The sequence below is a fragment of the Crocuta crocuta genome, unplaced genomic scaffold (assembly GCF_008692635.1).
Source record: "Crocuta crocuta isolate KB4526 unplaced genomic scaffold, BGI_CrCroc_1.0 scaffold273, whole genome shotgun sequence".
In the NCBI taxonomy this organism is placed as follows: domain Eukaryota; kingdom Metazoa; phylum Chordata; class Mammalia; order Carnivora; family Hyaenidae; genus Crocuta; species Crocuta crocuta.
In genome coordinates this window covers 5,766,181-5,780,252 of record NW_027529425.1, presented here as the reverse complement: position 1 = coordinate 5,780,252, position 14,072 = coordinate 5,766,181, and the positions used below count along the sequence as shown (strand labels likewise).

General features: G+C 61.5%; 1 protein-coding gene across 1 annotated transcript in view; it reads right to left on the bottom strand.

Annotated features, from left to right (window-relative positions):
• Nucleotides 1–14,072, bottom strand: part of TTYH3 (tweety family member 3) — a 28,771-nt gene that overhangs the window by 5,778 nt on the left and 8,921 nt on the right. Inside the window, exons 2-12 of the mRNA XM_077758847.1 lie at nt 10,197–10,366; nt 9,958–10,069; nt 9,610–9,830; nt 9,285–9,380; nt 7,692–7,764; nt 7,335–7,410; nt 5,339–5,394; nt 4,637–4,729; nt 2,554–2,646; nt 2,037–2,173; nt 4–52 (exon numbers count right to left, since the gene is read on the bottom strand). Coding sequence (XP_077614973.1) covers nt 4–52; nt 2,037–2,173; nt 2,554–2,646; nt 4,637–4,729; nt 5,339–5,394; nt 7,335–7,410; nt 7,692–7,764; nt 9,285–9,380; nt 9,610–9,830; nt 9,958–10,069; nt 10,197–10,366 — 1,176 coding nt within the window. The remainder of the gene's footprint in view (nt 1–3; nt 53–2,036; nt 2,174–2,553; nt 2,647–4,636; nt 4,730–5,338; nt 5,395–7,334; nt 7,411–7,691; nt 7,765–9,284; nt 9,381–9,609; nt 9,831–9,957; nt 10,070–10,196; nt 10,367–14,072) is intronic.

Here is a 14,072-nt window from a genome sequence, read left to right as displayed (position 1 = left end):
TGCCTGCCTGGGCCCCGGGGCAGCCTCCTCCTCCCCGTCCTCCTCGGGGCCTCTGCAGGGAGGGGTACCCACACAGGGTCAGGGCCCGTCCAAGGGGGCTGGCCGCCACACCTGTGCGGGGTCAGCTCGGACGCAGACACGCCTCGTTCATTCCTGGCTTGGGCAGGCTCAGGCTCTGGGACTGTGAGAAAGTCACCCTGGCTTCCTCCTCTGGGAGATGGGGTGCCGAGGGCACTGTGCCTCAGCCTGTACAGGGAATGGGGTCTGCCTCCGAGAACACGGGCCATGATCCCTCCTGGCAGGGTAGGAGGGCCGGGTACCTGGATGTGGGGGTGCCCCCTCTATGCCCTACAGGTCTCTGCCTGCATTTCTGGGTGGCCTGAGCCCACAGGGAGGGTGTACCCCTGGGGCCTGAACCCACCCTCTCACTCTGCTGCACTTCCAATCCACTCTGCCCAGGGTGCCCAGGCCTCTGGCACACTCGAGGCTTAGCAGGTCCTGCCTGTTCCCAGGCTGGACTTAGGGCGACACTGCCTGGCGGGTGTTGGCCTAGGTGAGCCAGGCCCACCTCCTGACCGCGAGCAGCCAGCTTCCTCTCTGAGCCTCCTGCAGTGAGATGAACAGGACAGTGGCAGCAACTGGCCGAGTTTCAATTACCAGCCATGCCCAGGGTTAAGCCCTTATGCGTAATGGTTCATCTAGTACCTATCTGACCCCAAGAGGTGGGAACTTTACAACCCACATTTTACAGTTAGGGAGATGAAGGCCCAGAGTGGTAAGTGGCTTGCCCGTGGTCATCCAGTAAGCAAAGGCAGAGCCGGGATCTGGAATGTGGTTCCAGGTCTGTTCTGTTCTTTCAGCCCCTTCCCTATAACTGCCACCATTATTACCACTGCCACCATCACCACTAGTGCCCTTACCACCACCACCCCCATCATCACCATCACCATCAACACGTGTCATCGCCATACCATCCTCACCACCACCATCATCACCACCTGCATCATCACCATCACCATCACCACCATCACCACCAATACCATCATCACCATAAACACCTGTCACCACCACCCCCATTATCACCATCACCAATACCTGTCATCACCATACTATCATCACCACCACCACCACCAACACCCCAATCATCACCATCACCATCATCAATATCATCACCACCATCACCAACACCTGTCATCACCACCCCCATCGTCACCATCACCATCAACACCTGTCATCTGTCATCACCATCACCATGACAACCACCACCGTCACCATCACCACCGCCATCGTCCCTATCATCATCGCCACCATTACCACAGCCATCATCACTGTCATCACTAACACTGTCACTGGCAGGACCACCACAGAAAACAAGAGAGTAGAAATCCAGACACAGGGAAGAGATCTAAGCTGAGCTACTTGTCCTCTGAGCTGGGCCATCAAGAAGCAGCCACAGCCCAAATGGGAAGGGAGGTGGTGGGTCTGGGAGATGAAGTGTGGGGCCCAAGCCAGGGAGTGGACCTGGCTCCTCCACTCAACCTAGTACTGACTGGGGAGACTAAGGCGGGGGTTCCCAGGAAGCCCACTTCAAAGATAAGGTCACCCAGCTAAATGGGCCACAGAGGCCACGGCCACTGGGGCCTGCCCTTGCAGAAGCTCCGAGTCCCCACAGCCGACTGGCTGGTCTTTCCACCCACAAGCCCTGCACATCTGCACCTGGGGGTGGGGAGATGGACAGGTATCCCGAGGCCAGCCGGGCAGAGGCAGGCAAGGGCGTGGTGCGCGGGGCCAGCACTAGCTGCCAGGAGACCGCGCATGTCACCTGGGCTGGGAGCTCCTCTACCCTGTTTTCCATCTGTGAAGTGCGGAGGCTCACCCTGGACGCGCCAGCCTCCAAGCACCGTGGAGGTTTACAGAGGGTGAGGGGCTGAGGCACTTGCTCCTGTCTCTGGGAACTGGGGTGCGGGTGTCCAGAAGGCGCATCCCCAAAACATCCTGCATAGGGTACAGCCTGCTACAAGCACCGAGCCCCTCACCTTTTCTGCTGCCAGGTGTGTGGGACGCTGCAGACGATGGAGCTGAACATGAGGGCTGTGACGAAGGAGAAGAGGGCCAGGTAGATGAGGCCCTCAACGCCGTCGTAACAGAAGCCTGTCAGGGCCTGCACGTAGTCCTGAGGCCAGACGGCACGGGGACGGCGAGGCCCACGGAGACCGGGAGAGAGACAGGGAAGGCAGGGTGAGATGAGATGTGCCAGAGACTCAGCCCAGCGCACAGAGGCCTGGACCGCCCTTGATTCGAGCCTGGGCTTCAGGCCCGTGAGCTCCCCTTCTCTTGAGGTCCCACACCCCTAGCTGCCCCTCCTTCCTCCAGCTGTTCCTATCTGTTCCCCTAACCCTCTAGCAACTACCTGCTGTTCCCCTTGCCCTTCCAGCTGCTCCCTCCTGCCTCCCAGCTGCTCCCTCCTGCCCCCCAGCTGCTCCCTCCTGCCCCACAGCTCTGCCCTCCTGTCCCCCTGTGCCCTGCACCCAGGCCCCCAAGGCCGGCCCTCACCAGGTGCAGGCTGCGACAGTCCACCAGGGCAGTGAGGTGCTGCAGGTTCACTTCTGTGCCATTCAGTACCTCCTGGACACGGAGCAGGGGGTCCTGGGGGGACACGTACCACACAAGTCAGCACCACAGCCAAGAGGGCAGACCTGAGCTGGGCACAGGCACCCTGGGAGCCCCCCGTGTGTCTGCCCACCCACACCCATGGTCTTGGCATAGGCCTTGAGGACCTTGGGCTTCTAGAAATGATGTCCCCAGTCTGTGCCCTGGCCTCAGGGGGACTGTTGAGGATGTGAGTGTAGTGGGGAAAGGCGGACCCACCAATATCCCTATGGCTTCTGATGGGGGCCTGATTTACAAATCTTAGTTTATGGAACAGTGAGAGGGAGTTTTCATGGTATTTTAAATGACAAAACATGGTGTGAACCCTTTGTATAGAACAAGCCGGATCTGTAGAGAATGAATGTGTGTGCACATGTATGTTTATATGTGTATGCAGGCGCCTCCATCCACATCTTCTCCATGGAAAGATGACCTCATAGACACACTTCAGGGTCAACAGTGGCTCCTCTAGATTGGCCACTGGACCCAGCACCGCCTTTTTTTTGGTAATGTTTATTTTTGAGAGAGAGAAAGCGCGTGTGTACAGGCACCTGTAAGCAGGGGAGGGGCAGACAGAGAGGGAGACACAGAATTGGAAGCAGGTTCCAGACTCCGAGCCATCAGCAGAGCCTGACCTGGGGTTTGACCTCGGGAACCACAAGATCATGACCTGAGCCGAAGCTGGATGCTCAACCGACCGAGCGGCCCAGGCACTCCCAGTACTGCCTTTTAGAACATGTATTCGAGGAGCACTCTGTGAGTCAGAAATGGATTTCAGGATAACAAAACTCATTATTTATTAAGGGCTGAATCGTGTCCTCCTCTCCCCAAATTCCTACGTTGCATGCCTAACCCTCAACACCTCAGACTGTGTCTGTGTTTGGAGGCGGAGCCTTTAAGAAGGTAATTGGGATAGGCAGAGGTCACAAGGGGGGCCCCATCCACTGAGACTGACGACTTGTAAGAGGAGGTCGGGGCCCAGACACGCGCAGAGGAATGACCGTGCGAAGCCATGAGAGGCCTTGGAGGAGGCGGCCCTGCCCAAGCCCTGGTCCTGATCACCTTGACCTCCAGCCTCCAGACTGTCAGGACATCAATCTCTACTGCCTCAGCCCCCTGTGCACGTTCTGTACCGCCAGCCCCAGGACATGGACATACCTCCCTATCCACTCAATTGCAAAATACCCAGAGGATGCTCTCTGGGGCAGATCCCAGACCTGGAAAGCAACTTACAAACGTGTGTACTCTTTTTTAATTTAAATTTTGGGAGATTACAGAAAATCCAGCTGGTCACAAAAATGGTGGAGAGCGAGCCATGTTCCCCTCTGCGGTGGTGCACACAGGCCAGGCAGGGCTCCCCTGGGCTGACCGCTGCCTTCGGGGAGTCCGCACTCTGCCAGCAGTACGGTAACAAATGTGTGGGGTGAAGCGCTCAGGCCCCAGAACGTCACCCCTCCAATCCCCGGAACACCCCAACTTTGTTCCCACATCTATCCCCATTTTCTTTATTTTTTTCATTCGAAGTGTGATTTCTTTAAAAATAAAGAACAGAGGGGCCTGGGTGGCTCAGTCGGTTGAGCGTCCTACTTCAGCTCAGGTCATCATCTCACAGTTTGTGGGTTGAGCCCCACGTTGGGCTCTGTGCTGACAGCTCGCTCAGAGCCTGGAGCCTGTCTTCAGATTCTGTGCCCCACCCCCCCCCGTCCCTCCCCTGCTTGTCCTCTGTCTCTCTCTCAAAAGTATACATTAAGAAATACACACACACACACACACACACATATATATATACATATATATTTAAAAAAGGTAAAGAACAGAACTACTTCTAAAAGGCTACCAAAATTCCCCAGGGTGCTGAAGGGTGGATGCAGGGGAAGAAGGGAAGGGGCCGCAGGGAAGGGTGGGAGAGAGGCACGGACCTCCAGCAGGGGCTGGGCAGGGGGCGCTGCTCTGTGTCTAGCTCACCAGTGGCCCACTGTCCACTCACCTTGGTGGCCGGGTACTCCCGGGGGACGGTCTTCAGCAGCTCGGCCACAACGTCCTGCATCTCCACCAGTGCCTTGTGGCTGCCAGACAGCTTCTGCTCCACAGACAGGCTGGCTGACCCCAGTAGGGGCAGGGGCAGCCCATCTCTCCCACCCCAGGGCCGCACCCACACACAGTGCCCCAGGCCCGTGCCAGCCCTCGGGCACTCTGCTCTGTGGGCACTGTGGGACATCCCCCGCTGGCTCCTCGGGAGATAGCCCCCGCACCCAGAGGGGACCCAGATCACCAAAAGCATGGTGTTTTCAGGACGCCTGAGGGCCATGTGGTCATGTGGAGTGATGGGCAGTGGGCCGAAGGGCTTCCCTCCAAACTCCACCCTGACGACACCTGTGCCGTCATTCCAGAGGTGGGCACAGGACCCTTCCCGCAAGGCAACTGGCTTTGCTCTGTAGGGTGGCCAAGGGCAACCCAAGAAATGAAAAGAATCCCAGGTATTTGGGGGGTAGTAAGCAGTCCACCCCAAAAGGGTACACCGAGGGTATCAGGGCGCTAACCCTGGGGGCAGTTGGTGAGGTCAGTGTGACATTCATCCAGTTGCTCCTTGGGTCCCAGGGTCTAATGATATCTGAGAGAGGGGCTGGAGGGCTGCGGGGATCAGAGTCCGTGTGGCACCCCCAGGGGCAGGAGGGGGCCCAGCACTCACCTGCTGGAAGGGGTTGGAGGCATGGGGCGAGCAGGCCAGGTAGTACTGCAAGATGTCTGCAGAGAGAGGTCAGGGCGGCCGAGTGCGGCTGGCCGTCCACATGTCCTGTGTGTGTCTACGTGTGCGTGCATGTGTCTGTACGCTGTGCCTGTGTGTGCTGGAGCACACGGGTGTGCAGGAGCACACATGACGGGGATGTGGCCTACAGAGAGCCCCCTGCCCCGGGCAGTGTCCCTGCAGCACGCACAGGGGTCGCTTGGGTGCAGCCACGTTCCTCCCCTCCCTCTGGAGCAGCAGACAGGGCACCGGAGGTGGGCAAGGGGTCAGAAGATGCCCGGGGATACATGTGCTCATGGGTCACTTGGGCAGAATGACAGTTCTCAGGCCAGAGCATCGCCCCAAAGAGGAGGTGACACAGCCCATACGTTGCAGCCCAGAGTGCCCAGGACTTGGGTGGCCTACCTGTCTAATCCTCATTAGAACAGGTCGATTCAGTGTCCCACATCTGAAGATGGGGACGCACTTACAGTTCTGATTCAGGAAACCCTGAGAGATCTGAGCCTGGCTGCCGCTGATGGAGGAACCCTGGACTCCCCTCGCCCCCCCCACAAGGCTCTCCGGACCTTTCCCTGAAGCAGTGACCCTGGCTTTGGAATTCCAGGCACCTCCCTTCTGGGGTCCCTCCAGGGCCCAGTGTGAGGTGGGGACCTGGAGCAAGTGCTTAGGCAGAGGGCTGGCCGCGGCCTGGGGCAGCCTCCCACGGGGGTCCTGCCCTTTGCTCCTTGGGCCTGGGCTGCAACCAACCTTAAGAAGCGAACACCTCCAGGCTCTGCCTGGCCCATGAGAGGCGGCCTACAGGCGGGAGCCTACACTCACATGAGGTTGGGGGCTGCTCACGTTTGCCAATGACCCAAGAGTCCTGAGCAGTGAGGACCCGGCAGGCTGATGGCGCCGGGACCAGGGACAGTGGTGGGAACAGCCGCCACCAGTCCTGCTGGGTCTGAGCTCTGCACGTCCGCCCTCCCCCACTGGGAGCTCCTCTGGCTTAGATGAAAATGGTTCCTTCAACCAGATAAGCTAAAAACCTGACCACAGGCTCCCCTCTGTGGCTTTGTCGGGCAAGGAGGGGAAGACAGTCCTGTGAAGGCCAGTGTTTCAAGGCCACTCAGAACCCCTGTCCCATAGGGACAGTCCCTGTACCCTTCTCCCAACGGGCACACAGCACACACAGCAAGGGAAACCATTGAGCTCAGCACCCTCCAGCCCTGGCTGCACCTGCACCTGCCTCCTGGGATGGGTAGCATGCATACCGCTGCTGATCCCCCACCCCAGACACGCTCTCTGCCCCCAGCTCCATCCAGGGCCCCTGCAAAGACAGCAGCTCAGGACATGCCCCACTGGCTCAAGGCACCTGTGTCCTGCCTGTCGGAGTGCAATGGCCTCCCTGCCTTCCTGCCTGACCTCCTTGTTGCTCCAACAGCCCAAAGAAACCTGGAAAAAGAAACTGAATCATGGACCATGTCTCTTCCAGGCTTCCCACCTCCAATGCAACCCCGAGAATTAAGCCCAAATTCTTTTCCTCAACCTGTCCCTACTGGCCTCCCCACCCCCTCCTCTCCCAATTGGTCTATTTACTGCCTTACAGACATATCAGGTCTGTCTCTGCCCCAGTGCCTTTGCACAAAACGCACAGCCTTCCCTACCTCTTTGGTAGGCCACTCTGTCTGCTCTGAAGTAGTCTGTCATCACTTGCTGCCCCCTCTTGTCAGTTACCTCCACTCGTACTCCTCCTCTGTCATCTGGCCTGGCACAGCTCCTGTCCTCATTCTCAGAGTCCCCCACCCCCACTCACAGGCGTTCCTGTTCACTCACTAGCTTCTTGATGTGCGTGGGTCCTGCCCCCACAAGACCAAGGGCCCATGAGGGAAAGGGTGGCTTGTCCTCGCTCAGTTGGGTCTCCCCAGCCTAGCCACTGGGGTGCCAGCCGCAGACTCACCCCCACTCAGCACGGAGTGCTCCTCCACCATCCTGGTCACGTAGGTGTCGGGGTCCACACAGAAGTCACTGGAGCCCTGGGACAGGTGGGGGCAGGCAGATGGGGTGACTGAACTAAGCCCCCATAGCTCCAGCTCTCGGGAATAGAGCCTGCCTCCCAGGTCCGCTCTTAGCTCCAGAAGGGCAGTCAGGGACGGGGGGGAGGCACTGATTTGCCGTGTGCCCACGGGAAGGTCCCCACTCCTCGCTGAACCTTGGCATCCCAGGGTGGGGTGGGGAAAGGAGTACGACCTGCCCCACCTCTCCCCCATGCCCAGGCCCAGCACGCAGGGACAACAACTCCCCCTCTGCCACTCACCACGGACACGGCCAACTCCAAGCCCAGTGCGCCCCAGCTGATGACCAGGGCCAGGACCCCCAGCAGGCAGACCCTTAGGGCAAAAACAGCCAATCAGCCACTGCCAGGCCAGAGCAGCTGCAAGCCAGAGGGCCAGGTCCCCCAGGAGCTTCTAGGAGCTCTGTCCACAGAAGGGCTACGGCTCCTCTAAGGCCAGAACCACCAGAAGGCCAGGCACGGACGGATCTCCCTCCCACCTGGGGAGGGGCTGGGGGGGTGCTCAGGGTAGGGCTGGGAAGGGAGGTCTTCCCGCTTCCCCTCCCCCCCCGGCAGACAACGGGTGTCGGCCTTCACCCTGCACTCCACAGCGTGGCAGGAAGGGCCTGTTAGCCCAGCCCAGATTCCATGGGGCTCAAGCCCTGCCTTGCCTGAGACCTACCCTCCCTTCTCTCCCCATTCCCTGCTGTCCATACACTCAGGCCTCCCTGCTCTCCTCACGCACCCCACTCTGGGCCCTAGCGCTGCTGGTAAGACGTCCAGACCCCTCCCTGCCAGGGCTCCTCCTGGAGCATGTGTGCTGCAGACTGGCCTGCCCATCCTCCCCACATGCCTGCCTCCTCATCCTCCCCTCCTGCCTGTCCTCCCCCCATGCCTGCCTCCTGGTCCTCCCCGCATGCCTGTCCTCCCCACCCTCCCCGCCTGCCTGTCCTTCTGCCTCCCCGTCCTCCCCCCCTGCCCGTCCTCCCCGCCTGCCTGTCCTTCTGCCTCCCCGTCCTCCCTAACTGCCCGCCTCCCCATCCTCCCCACATGCCTGCCTGCCCTTCCTCCCCGCCTGCCTATCCTCCCCATCCTCCTTGCCTGCCTGTCCTTCTGCCTCCCTTCCTCCCTACCTGCCTGCCTCCCCGTCCTGCCCCCCTGCCCATCCTTTAGCCTGCCCGTCTTCCCCGTCCTCCCTGCCTCCCCATCCTCCTCGCCTGCCCGCCTTCCCTGCGTGCCCACCTCCCCATCCTCTCCACCTGCCCGCCCTCCCCACCACCTGCTCTCCCCTTCTCCACAGCACCGCCACCTCTGACACAAGGCATGTTACAGGGGCCTGTGTGCTCACTGGTCTCTGCCTGTGCCTGGCCCGGAGAGGGCACAGGACGCGGCTGTTCGATTGTTCAGTGAGGAAGTGACAGGTGCTCACAGCTAGCACTGTCTTCATCTTTCAGATGAAGAGAGGGAGTATCAGGGCCAAAGAGCCACCTGCCCCAGGTGGCCAGCTAAGTGAGCGGCACAGCGGGGCTATGAGCCCAGATTGCGGATGTAGGGAATGGAGGAGACTCCAGCCTGACTCTCTGGTGTCCCCATGACTTGGTGACCTGGACAGGGCTTCAAGTCTAAGGGTTACAATATGCAGGCTCAGTGGGGGAGGAACCCAGAGGGAGCCAAGGGCAGACAGGGCGGATGTGCCCCCCCACAGGGGCACCAGGAGAAGTGTTGGAGTGGGCTCCCACCATGGAAGCCCCACCCTCGGGCAGGCCTGTGGCTAGACCCACAGATGAGGGTGAGGGAGAGAAGATGGTGCTGCAGGTACCAACCCCCTGCCCTCTGCCCTCTGCCCCACAGACTCACCCAACCAGAATGCCCTTGGAGCTGCGGATGAGGCCGACCAGCACCAGCAGGCAGATGGCCACGTCGAGCAGCAGCAGGCCCAAGTAGCCCAGCCACCTGTGGGCACACAGGGATGGGGTGAGAGGACAGCCTGGGGCCCAGAGGGGCATCCACAGGCAGCTCTAGAATATAGGGGCTGGCATCAATTCTGATCAAAGAACTCCTCGGGAACTCCCACCCACAAAAACTCAGACACTGGGCTCTGAAGTCCATTAGCCCATGGAGGGAGACTGACACCCGGGCAGTAGGGGCCAGGTGGGGGGACAGAACAGAGGGCCAGCCGCACCTGTACCAGTCGTAGAGATCCACCTGCTCGGCCAGCGCCTCCAGGGACACAGCCGGGTTCCTCCAGAAGGGGATGGCAGCGGTGTAGCCCAGTAGCGTGTCGAGAAGGCCCTGTAGCCTCCGGACGGCACGCAGGGGCTCTGGGCGCGCGGCCAGCTGCCGCTCCAGGTTCTGCAGGCTGGGCTCTGCCGTGCGGTTCAGCGCGGCCGCGGTGTCCCACACCTGCGCCGGGCGTGGGGCCAGTGAGCCAGGGCACGGACCTGTTCCCCACACATGCCCGTCCCTTGGGCACATATGCAGACACAGGGTGCAGGAATGGAACCCCCCTCCCCATCGGACAGCCACTCACGCGGTCCTGGACGCCCGCCACTGTGCGGTTGGCGTGGCGGAGCGAATAGGTAGCCCGATGGATGCCGTCACTGGTCTCCCCGTTGCCATAGAACCCCACGGCGATGCCGGCGCTGGGGCAGGGCGGGGAAGGGGGAGCTTGAGGGCGCGTCCGGGCCCCTCGCCCAGGCCCCGCCCCTTGCCCAGGCCCCGCCTCCATCGGGCCCGCCCCCACCGTGCCTGGCCCCGCCCCGCGCTCACCTGCAGACCAGCGTGGCGATGATGACGCACCAGGCGGTGCAGCAGCAGTCGGCGTCCAGGTGCTCCTCGCTCTTGCGCCGCCGGCAGCAGAGCCAGAAGGAGTAGAAGAGCAGGAAGAGGAGGTCCAGGGGGGGGCAGGCCAGCGCGGCGGCCCCCAGCAGCAGCAGCGCCTGTGGGAGCAGAGGCGGCGCTGGAAGGGCGTAGCGGCATGGTTCTGCACCTTAACGCAGGGACCTGGCTCGCTCCCACCCAACCGGCCTCCGGCTCCAGGGATGGAGGCTCCCTACCCTTGAGCGACTCCTGCCCTTAACCCTGTTCTGGACCCAAGCCATACTCGGAGGGGCCAGCTGGGCATGGCCATGTCTGAACAGGGGTCCCTGACCAAGCCCAGTAAGGGGGTGCTGGGTGGGCAGGGGCTCCTGGGCTGGGCCAGCACAGCTGTTGATGGCCATGCGGCTGAGGAAGGCCCCTCATCTCCCAGAGCCCCGGTTTTCTCTTTTGCAAAAGGGGGCAATGCTCTCCCCAGAAGAGGCTGATGGATTGTGTTGGCGAAGGCTATGCCTGCGGTGGCCCTTGCCCTCAGCGCAGAGACTAATCTGGACCTGGCCATCTTTGCAAGTCACTGGACCAGGGGCAGCCTGAAGGGCCCAGAATTCTCCATCCACATCTTGGGAGTGCCTCCTGGGGCCCCCTCCTAGCACTGAGGTCGGCATCCCCCTCCTCCCCACCCCATTTTACTGGTAAAGAAACTGGCTTCAGAGAAGATGCGGAGGAAGGACAGGTGTCATGGCACCTCTGGGACCTCAGCACAGGTCTCTTGTTGGGGCGGGAGTGGTGGCCTGTTAGGGCTGTAGGCCGGGCCTGACCACGTGCCCTCATGGGGCGGCTACCAAGTTCCACACAGCAGGCCCACTACCACACACGGCCATCAGGTCTATGGTGTGGACACTGGGCACCGCTCAGCTGCTCTCACTGGAAGGACCCCGAGAGACCTGGAAACACTCTTTCTCCCCATGTCTGAACACTGGGGTGCCGCTGGGGGGAAGGCCCACCTGCCCGCTGCAGGGCCCCCTTGGGAAGAGAGGCTGGGCTGCAGAGGCCCTGGCACCCAGGGATGGCTGCCGGGCTGTGGAGGATGGCACACCCTCCCCTCGCAGGAGCCTGGTGACCTCCAAGGTCTCCCACCAGACTCACCATCCCTGGCCACACCCCAGAAGTGAGGCCCTCCCCCCTCCTGCCTGACCAGGGAGGCACATAGCAGCCACCCTTCAGAGCAACACTGGGGCCCTGGGATCTGGTGGGAGGCTGGGCCTCTGCCCTCCCCCCACAAGGCCCAGAACGGAGGCACCATTCAGGGGCCGACCAGGGTGACACCCTGAGGCCACAACCTTGCCCTGCTAGGGTGCAGTGGGCGTTGGGGGCTGGCACCCTCCACTGCTCCTTCAGGCTGAGGGTGCCTCCCATCCCTGCCCTGGCAGGAGGGCCTGGGCACTCCTGCTCACAAGCTGGGGGGAGGAGGGAAGCAGCCCTGGGGGGCTGTACCAGGGCCACTTCATCAGGCTGGGGCTCCCCTTAGGTCAGGGGCACTCATGTCACAGAGAATAGGCCCCAGATCCAGGCCACAGCCAGGGGCCTCCAGGCAGGAATCAGGGTGCGTCGGGGATCGGGGACCAGCCACGGAGGGGGCTCACCTTAAGGGTCCCAGAACCAGCAACCCCCCCACCCGTGGGGTGAGACGGCACTGTCTTACAGGCGCTCCAGGTCTGCCCTCACGTGCACAGGCTGGACGTTGACCGGGGGTGCCACAGGCACTGCCCAGCCCCTCCTCACAGGACAGAGGCAAAGGGCAGAACACAGCACCGCCCCGGGGCCGTGGCTCACAAGGGACATCTGTGTTTCCGTAACCAAGGCCCCCCTCTGCCCCCGGTTACCGTGTCCTGACCACTGCCACCCCTTCTCCACCCTGCCTACATCTCCTCCCCTCCCTGAAACCCTCAGAGACCCTACCACACCCCTACCTAGAACCCTTCAACCAGAATGAGCCCTTGGGCCCCCTCCCCACCCTCCGCCGATGGTCCCCCTGGAGGCCACGCTCTGCTCTGACTTCCCTTGGCCTCGGCTGGAGTAGTCCCCAACCCCCACGGTGCCACCTCCTCTCCCGTCTGATCCCCACCCCCCGACAACTGGGCACAATCCAGAAAAGTCCAGAACACAGAGAGCTGGGTGCTGGAGCTTAAATGCGTGCATCAACACACATCGTCTTGAGGACCCCCCCCCGCCACACTCAGAGGAGGGAAAACTGGGACCAGGGCTGGCAGAGCCCCAACAGTCCAGGTTCCCAGCCTCCCAGGCCCACATGACCCCGCCATCAACTGAGAGGGGTGTGGCGTGGCTGCCAGGCCCTGTTCCCACAGAGCGGCCCAGGGTGGCTGGGGAAGGCTCACACCACCCCACAAAGGCGAAAACAAGGTGCAGAGAGCCGTAGGGGCTCTCACGTGGAGGTACAGCTGGGCTCAGGCCAGGGGCCTCCCACGCTCAGCTGAAGGGAGCTACTAACAGGCTTCTGGTTCTGTGTTTTAATTATAAAGTTAGTACAATCTTGTGGTTTAAAAAAAAAGAAAAAAGAAAACCGAAAAAGACCCACAACAACAAACAAAACAAACCAAATCAAAGCACTGTAGGAGGACACCCAAGAGAGGGACAGTGTGACTCCCGCCCGCAGGGGCACAGTGCCTTCCGGACACCGTCTGCCTGTGGCAGCCTCTGCCCACGCCGCTCTTCCCCAACCTCCTGGCCGAGGACAGGCCCCGTCAGGGAGGCGGCCCGGGGAACAGGTCTTCCCGGGTGCGCCCACCTGTCCTACTCTCTGGTCTCCGTGGCCCAGCCTGTATCCAACAGCCCCAGGTGCCTCAGGACCCTGGCGCAGCTCCTCCCCCACCCCCCAGCCTCACCCCAGGCACTAGGGCCCCCTGGATCTTGCCTCAGGTTCTCATCTGGCAAATGGGAGTGGGTGGTCCTGGCACCACTGAGGCAGTGATTGGGGCCTGTGAGCACTCTGATGAGTCAGGACAACCCTTTGACAAGCCCTTTGCTGGGAAGGGTGGGCTTGGGGCCCCAGCTGGGGGCCTGCTAGGGTTCTGCCGGCCCTGGTCCCAGTTTCCCCTCCTCGGAGTAGGGGGTGGAGTCCTCAAGACAATGTGTGTTGATGCACAGATTTAGGAGCCAGCACCAAGTCACAGACTAGAGGCTCTGGGGCTCGGAGCTGGGTACCAAGGAGGTGAGTTACTTTCCAGAGGCTTCTCTGGAGGCAATGGCAGGCAGAAGCCAGGTGGCCCCCCTCACTCCCACCTCACCCCTGGCCTGGAGCCTGGCTTCCAGGGTTCACCTCATCCCCTCCTGGTTTGTCTGCCTGGCTCCAGGAAGCTCCCCGAAATGAGGAAGGGACCCTCTTTCTACCATCTCTGTGCTGGGTCTGTCCACCCACACCTCCCCCAGGAGGGTGCTGGAAAGGCCTTGCTGAGCTCAACAATTTAGCAGGGGCAGTGCCTCCTCTGGCACTGAGGCCTGACACACAGTGGGCACTCAGAAGCATGGCCCCCTGGCTCCCCACCCCAAGGTCCGAGAGGCTGGGGAGCTCTCTCTCTGGCAGGACATCAGGCTCGGGGGCCTGTACCACAACAGCTTCTCTCAGCCCCATGGAAGATGCCAGCTCCCTCCCGGTTCACACAGGAGGGCACCGGGGTTGGGGGGGCAGCCCATCACACTGACCGTGCAGAGCCCGTCGCCATCCGGATACACGAGCCAGGCATGGGGGTGCCCGGCGTGCCCTCTGCCCCCATCTCCTGAGGCCACATTCCCGGATGACAGCCTTCCCAG